This window comes from Mizuhopecten yessoensis, unplaced genomic scaffold (genome assembly GCF_002113885.1).
Source record: "Mizuhopecten yessoensis strain PY_sf001 unplaced genomic scaffold, ASM211388v2 scaffold715259, whole genome shotgun sequence".
In the NCBI taxonomy this organism is placed as follows: Eukaryota; Metazoa; Mollusca; class Bivalvia; order Pectinida; family Pectinidae; genus Mizuhopecten; species Mizuhopecten yessoensis.
This window is the reverse complement of record NW_018479531.1, coordinates 1-8,312: the sequence shown is the minus strand read 5'-3', so window position 1 is coordinate 8,312 and position 8,312 is coordinate 1. Positions and strand designations below refer to the sequence as shown.

Here is an 8,312-nt window from a genome sequence, read left to right as displayed (position 1 = left end):
GACCCTGGTATTGTATGTCTATGTATTGTAAAGCGTATTAGAGGGATCCATCCTATCTAGATGGACTCGGTATCAAATGTCATAACGTGGTCATATTGACGATACAAACGGCATACTTTGGCGTCCTTCGTGACTGCGCGTCCTTCGTGACTGCCGACACTCAATGACCAGACTCAGCGTAATTCACGAAAGAAGCTGCACATGTCATAAAGTATACAGTATTGATATATCCTGGTATAATATATGTAGGTATGGTTATCTCAATTCCGCCTGATCACACGTCGGGTTCCCCCGAGTCCACAGTTACATTCAGTTTTAGTCCTAATGGCTCGGGGCCCTACAGCTGGTGAAAAGATGTACTTACTAAAACCCACATTTGCCCCTGACTAATGTGTGTGATTGCTGGGGAGGTGGTAAGTGATCTATCAGAACAGTCACTGATTTAGACGTCCGATCTGGTCAGTGGTCAGTCACCTGGCATGTCCACCAGATAGATACTACGGACATGGAGAGGATCGGCCCGGGGTGACCTCGGTAGGCAGGTAAGTCAATGGAGCTCATAATAATGTTTTAAAAAGTCAAAGTAAATCTTAGTAAATCAAAGTAAATGATTTTTGTAAGAAGATTTTAACTTTCCTTATGTCGAAGTGCGACGATAATAAAAGAGTTCGATTTACTTTCATCTAACGGTCATTTATACAGTTCTTCGATTAAGTAAAAGTACGTTAGTATGAGATTGTTTATACGGGTCTATTGCCTAAAAGTAAATCATGGTAATCGTCCTGTATTCACGCATAGAAACCGCATGTCCCAGGGATATCTTACAACCAAGACGGGCTTTTGAAGGACAAAACTAGAGAACAACAAAATACGACAAATAGGCAGTCTGTGTGTAGTAACATCGGACTAACAATTTATTAATTTATTTTTTCCGTTGTCAATCTATCCCTGACTGACACATATTGTCAGTACTAGGTATGACAACTCTGAAAAGGTAGATGTCTCTGAAAACATTTAAAAAATTAAAAGTAACCAACTTCCGTTATTAAAATGACTGTATATAGGACATCGCTTCCTTATTCCAAAAACGAAATAAGAACGCAAATGTTCATATATTGTATTGTTTGTAAGTTTCATTTAGCCATCTCTAATTAAAAGAAATAACAACATGGTAATTAAGATATCGAAAAAATAGCAGGAACCCATTTTTAATTGAGTTGTATTTGAAGCTTGACGTTACATAAACAAAACTATACAACGTTCCGGTATACATTGAACAACCTAAAGACTATAGAATTGATACAGAGATTACACATATGCATATGTTATATATTCTAAATAAACCGTAAACAATGTATAAAAACAACAATATGTAACGTGCACACTTTTTTTTCTACATTCTTTATGTATTGATCTCCTCATAATAGTACTGCTATGTAATCGTGATTTATAAGCCGAGCGAGTGATGTCGCACTCCAGATAATAAGACGAGCGCCCAAGATAATAAGTCGAGTGATCGAGATAATTACTATTGTTTTTTTTTCAAGTTTTATTATATCCAAATGCAATACAGCATATATGTAACAAACATACATAATTAAATATTCAAAATTCATATGTGATGTACAAGATGGCGGAGGACAATTCCATTCAAATATATATGCCTACAGACATGTAATAATGATATCACTTGCAGTTTTACAGCATGATTTTTCGTAAAGTGGTGAGAAGTATATAACAATATAATCAAAGTGTGACTTTACTACCTGTATATATGTGACGACATGAAAGGATGACATCATAATGAAAACACTACATATAACTTCAAACAGCCAGAAAGAACCATGGGATGTCATTGAAGTACTATTTAACGCGCTATTAACGAATCTTAAATAACTATTATTATACATGTACACTTATAACAAAGTAGTTTCAAATAATGTTTTAATATAATATCACTACTGAGCGAGGAGAATTTTCCTTTTAGAAGTAGCGTGCCACAAATATTTACCCAGTCTATTTAAAGATTTAACACTTTTACAGGTAAATAATTCTATTAGTTTATAGACACTTGGATGTCGATAATAATACTGTTTGATGTATGTTTTTCTTAAATCAGAATATGCAGGACAAAGTAGTACAAAATGTACTTCATCTTCGATATCATTTTTATCGCAGACTGTGCATGTCCTTAATGTACCACCGTAATAGTCAGCTATACTAGTCTATCATTATGCGTCATGTTCAGAAAATGCGCATACCGCAGATGAATTACTGGTTTTGTTTTTGTTTCCACAAAAAAAACAAGATGATAGTAAAATCCGTTCAATATTTTTTTGCATGACCGACATGAGGTACTTATTAATTTCATTTTCATTTGTATGGCAATACATATGTACTTAAAATTTATCACGATGAAATGTATGCAAGAAACAAAGATTATGTAATTAAATAGTTAATTCCAATAAATGCTTACAGACAACTCTTTCGAAATTTCGAACCACAGTACAAATTCTGTTTTAATGTTTTGAAAACATAAATATCTAGCAAATTGATGTGTTTAGTTTAATTTGCTGGACAGGTCGTGTTGTTTGTTTGCGAACGGTTCATTTACTAGTAGTTGTCCTTTTGTTACTAATTTGAATTCCAGCTTTTGTCATTCTGTAAAGATGCTGTGAAACATTATGTATTCATATTTATTTATTTAGATTGATCTGACAGAAGCCATGTATACCAAGTATGCAATACTGTTACTTTTGACCTTGACCTTCGACCACACTCTCTGTCAACAGTTCAGCAAGGCGGTATTTCTGTCTGATGACGTCACATGTAAGATTCCTTTGGTATTTATTACATTTTTGCCAGTGAAATATCGGATTCTATCAACTTGATAAAATTAATATCTTTCACACTGTGACAAATATCAAAAGTGATATTTTCACAGTGAGAAAATATCACTTTTTAGTATTGACCGATCATAACGGTATCTTCTATTCGCTGTATTCAAAGGCAACGATATTTTGTCACAGATTCACATGAAGCGACGGTAAAATAAGTGGTTGTTATGGTAAATGTTTGGTACACAGACTTAAGTATTTACATATATATATCAGTAATGACATTTTTATAAGCAAACATACCAGAAAATAGCAGAAAACGTCGTGAAAAATATCAAAATATTAGCCACACTCGTGAAATATATTTGTTATTACTGAAGACACCATTAAATATCCTCTATATATTCAAATAATGAATATATCTCCGTGTTTTAACTCCCTAGCACGACGTGCCTGTCAGTTTATACCATAGTAGTGTTTATAAGTTAATTTGATATGCCATTCCATCAAATGAATAACCTTATTTGGTCACATTCACGATTGTTCAGTGTCACAGGGGTCAATTGTGTCGAAAACTTCCAAACAAATTCTTCTAATGACCCGTGAGACTTACAGTAGTAATATGCTGCTTGCAGCTTGCTGGGTTGATGGGTAAAATTTGTTAAAATAATTGACATTGATATATATTCAAGGTCATTTGAGTAAAAAAAACATTTAACGACCTTTTCTAATGAAATACAGTGTCGTCTACATATCGATATTTGGTCTATAACTTTTAGGAGGGAGAAGTATATTAAGTTGTGCGGATACATTACCTTGATCCAAATGGATGTCAACTGTTTGAAAACAAATGACCTTCATCCGTATTAAAGGTCACGACTCAAATATATTAAATATGTTAATCTTAGCCCACTGTCAAAGTCACATTGCAAATTTGACCCACATTTTAAGTTTCCGGATAAGCGATAGAGGCTTTATGGTTTTATGTCACATTACAAACATGATGTTTTGTAATAAGCCATTTACGTCTTGGTACTTAAAGCGTTGACTTATTGAAGAAATAAGGTGTGACCTCTTTATCCACAGACGGCTGTCGTGGGTACGTTGACTTAGTGCTGGTCGTGGACTCGTCTGCCTTCACTCGCTACACCACTCCAGGTGGAATTCCAATATGGCATCCAGGTATCGCTGTTTTTGTTAACAGTCTTCTCCGAGTCCTTCAAGTGAGCCCTGCGTCATTTCGGGTGGCCGCCATATTATACAGCACAGGCATTGATGACATCATGCCTTTCAGTGTACATCAGGTCTACACCCTTCACACGTTCGGCTTCCTTCGTCCAGGGTACGGCATCTCGTCTACAGCGAAGGGTTTGTCGGAGATGAGGAAGATGCTCACGTACTACGGTCGTCCTGGCGCTGCCAAACGTGCCGTCCTTCTCAGCGCCTCCCATTCCCACGACCACCAGGCTGCGCTGGCAGAAGCAAACCTTGCAAAATCCATCGGTATAGATATTCTCTCGGTGGGATTCGGGCCTTTCCGGGATGTTGGGGAATTGAACGAAATCAGCCCCGGCTGGGTGTTGGAAGTTCCTGATGCTGGTATGCTCTATGCTCTTGTTGGAAGGATAGCAGCAAGATTATGTAAAGGTAATTTTATAACTTTTCTATTCTGATGCTGTAATAAGTACATAACTTCGTTTCCCACCGCAATTTAATAGGAGACATGGTTTTTGTATAAAGAAATGATCTCCTGGTCAAAACTACTACCCTTATGCGTTTTCTAGCTCAACTGACCCAAAGTTCAAAGTGAGAGCATTTCGTGACGTAGTGCTTGTCATTCGCCCGTTGTTCGCTGTTCCTTTAAATTAAATATTTACCGTGTCAAGAACGGCTAAATGGCTTTGACTACATTTGATCAAGATAATTCAAAGTTATATATAAGTGAAGACTGTTCCCCAACTCCAAGCCCCACGAGGCGCGTAGTGACCCAAAATTGGACGCAGATGCTAATATACAAACGACTTCTTTTTAACTTCTTAAGTATCGGTAAAGGAATTTAAACCATTTTTGTCATTGGGCAAGGAACAAAATGTTTTATAAATGAAAATGTGCCCCTTAGTGTGGAGGTATGGGGCAAACAGGAGAAATTATGGCTAATCTTTAAATGTCTACCTATGAAGTACGGTTGGAGGGATATGGCATGAACTTACCTCATATAGGAAATTTAAAGTTGTGTTGTTGATGTGTGTGTCATGCCTGGGAGCAGAAGGACAGGGATATGGGGGTAAAACTTCCAAAGACCTCTTAATACCAATTGGCATACTTCATTCAATGGAAAATGTAAATGAAGGTTGTACCCCAATCAGGGGCGAAACCAATAGAGGGAACTGACGTAAGTCTTAAAACGACTACTATTCCAGACAAGATGAAGTTAATTTAACATCAATCAGCATGGATCATCTCTGTATTTAACATTGTTTGGTTGAGACATGTTCAACTTACCAAATGCAACAAATTCTCACATCCTGTTTTAGTTTCCTGGCAAAACAGGATGTGAGAATTTGTTGCATTTGGTAAGTTTAGACCTATTCTGACGTGTTCAAAGTTTAATCAACTCTAATGCTACCCCAAAATATGGAAAGTAGTAGAAGGGTGTAAAATACTCGCTATCGAAAACTCGACCCCATCTTATTTCCTTTCATCAATGATTACATTTCTAACTAATGTTCCAAAATGCTTGGTACTGTTAGAAAGATTGTAAAAGTTTCTTCCACAAATCTCATTTCTCCCCGTAAAATGCATTCTCCTTCATCTGATTTCTGTTTCTTACAAAACACAGCCTTTTCGGTGTTTCAAAGTTTGCACAGTCATACTGCTATTTTTTTGCCAATTCATGTAATTGACTTCATGCTCGTGCTAACACTTCTGGTAGCGCTAACACTTCTGGTAGCGCTTCCTTTGACTTGAAATTTAGGCTGTGCTGTGTTGCCAGGTCGGTGCTACCTAATTCATTGTCAACGAACACATCAAGATATTTGACCTAACGAAAGTTCGTCTTGTTTTTTCTTTACATCATGTTTCCTAGTTTCACTTTCCAGCCTCGCAATCCCCCTCCTTTATCTTTTGCATGATTCTAGTAATTTCGTGTGTTAGTAACTCGCACAGCCCAACCACCCCCTTGTCCATTTCACACCTCAATTATTCTAACCTGCTTAATTCTGTTGGTTGACCCGGTGGTGACTTAACCTTGTCCTTTCCTGTATTAATCTTTTTTTAAGTTTATGCACTATATTTTTTACAGAATCTGTCAATGGTGGCTGGTCTTCCTGGCTCAGTTGGACTCCCTGTACAAAAAGCTGTGATGGCGGTGTATCAAGAAGATATCGTTTCTGTAACAATCCACTACCTCAATATGGCGGCTCGTTTTGTCCAGGAGTATCCAACATCAAAATGGAATGTAACACCCAACCTTGTTTGTGTGAGTTGGTCAGAGAGCACTTAAAACAAACCCTAACGTAATCTAAACTCCATTGACGTCATCATTTACGTCATAGTTTGTGTGAGTTAACGTAATCTAAACTCCATTGTCGTCATCATTTACGTCATTGTTTGTGTGAGTTAACGTAATCTAAACTCCCTTGCCGTCATCACCCACGTCATAGTTTGTGTGAGTTAACGTAATCTAATCTCCATTGCCGTCATCATTTACGTCATTGTTTGTGTGAGTTAACGTAAACTAAACTCCATTGCCGTCATCACTTACGTCAAAGTTTGTGTGAGTTAACGTAATCTAAACTCCCTTGCCGTCATCACCCACGTCATAGTTTGTGTGAGTTAACGTAATCTAAACTCCCTTGCCGACATCAGTTACGTCATTGTTTGTGTGAGTTAACGAAATCTAAACTCCTTTGCCGTCATCACGTACGTCATTGTTTGTGTGAGTTAACGTAATCTAAACTCCATTGTCGTCATCAGCTACGTCATTGTTTGTGTGAGTTAACGTAATCTAAACTCCATTGTCGTCATCAGCTACGTCATTGTTTGTGTGAGTAAACGTAATCTAAACTCCCTTGCCGTCATCAGATACGTCATTGGTTGTGTGAGTAAACGTAATCTAAACTCCCTTGCCGTCATCAGCTACGTCATAGGTAGTGTGAGTTAACGTAATCTAAACTCCCTTGCCGACATCAGTTACGTCATCGTTTGTGTGAGTTAACGAAATCTAAACTCCTTTGCCGTCATCACGTACGTCATTGTTTGTGTTAGTTAACGTAATCTAAACTCCCTTGCCGTCATCAGCTACGTCATAGTTAGTGTGAGTTAACGTAATCTAAACTCCCTTGCCGTCATCACTTACGTCATTGTCTGTGTGAGTTAACGAAATCTAAATTCCCTGGCCGTCATCATTTACGTCATTGTTTGTGTGAGTTAATGAAATCTAAACTCCCTTGCCGTCATCACTTACGTCATTGTTTGCGTGATATAACGGTTTACAGATGAGAGTTTTAATATATATGTGCATGGTCAAACATAACAGTAAATCACAGATGACACCCTAAAGAAGCTGAGTGTAAAGGAGTTAGGTAAATGTGACAGTCTTTTCCTTGACATTTAAATGAATAAGTCATTTTCCTGATATTTAAATAAATACGTCTTTTCAAGCAGTCTTTCCCTAGAAATGAGAATAAAGCAGTCAGTTCAATTTTAAGTTTAATGAAGTAGCAAAGCTCTCTGACATTGACATGAAACAGACATTCCTTTAAAATTTAAATGTGAAGCAATTATTCTTAATAACTCGGTAAATCCCTGACATCTGAACGCAGCACTCATCTGACATTTAACTGGAACAGTTATCCCTTGAAATCTAAATATAGTAAATTATAACCCCGACATATGAATGAAGCAGTCATTCCTAACGATATTTTAACGAAACAATTTATTCATCCTGACATTTGAATGAAGCAATCATTCCCTCTGATATTTTGATAAAGCAACCATTCTTCTGACATCTGAATAAAGCAGTCATACTAATTATTTGTATTGTCTTAACCCTTTCACCACTGTAGACCATAATTGACTCATACAAATAAATGTATGGTAGAGTCTATTGAAGTTTTCTAGGGTTGAAAGGGTTAATATGACTTGAGCTCATTCGAAGCCGCAAATCTTTGACATCTGAATTGAGCGTCGATTTCTGGGCATCATTGATTTGTTTCAAGTTCACCTGGTCGAGAGGGCAAAGCGAGCTTATGTCAAATCGAGGCATCCGTCGGTTGACATAAAGTTTTTCTTAAAACATGCACTAGTTCAAAACGTAATAAAGATTTTGAATTGGCAAGTAAGCTATTGTTTATGAATACGGGGCGTAGCCTACAAGGGGCAGAGTGTTGGCCCAACAATAAGGAATGCATTTTAATCTTTAAAGGAATGCTTAAGTATGGAACGCCATAGCTGTCACATATGGCATAAAAATAC

The 8,312-nt window shown here is 37.1% G+C and overlaps 1 protein-coding gene across 1 annotated transcript; it reads left to right on the top strand.

Moving 5' to 3' along the window:
* Nucleotides 1–408: 408 nt before the first annotated feature.
* LOC110441056 lies at nt 409–6,315 on the top strand (the record flags this gene model as incomplete). Its single annotated transcript, XM_021484153.1, has 4 exons — nt 409–542; nt 2,709–2,829; nt 3,924–4,484; nt 6,139–6,315. Coding segments are annotated over exons 2-4 (841 nt in total), but the record flags the coding sequence as incomplete, so codon positions are not given.
* Nucleotides 6,316–8,312: the final 1,997 nt, after the last annotated feature.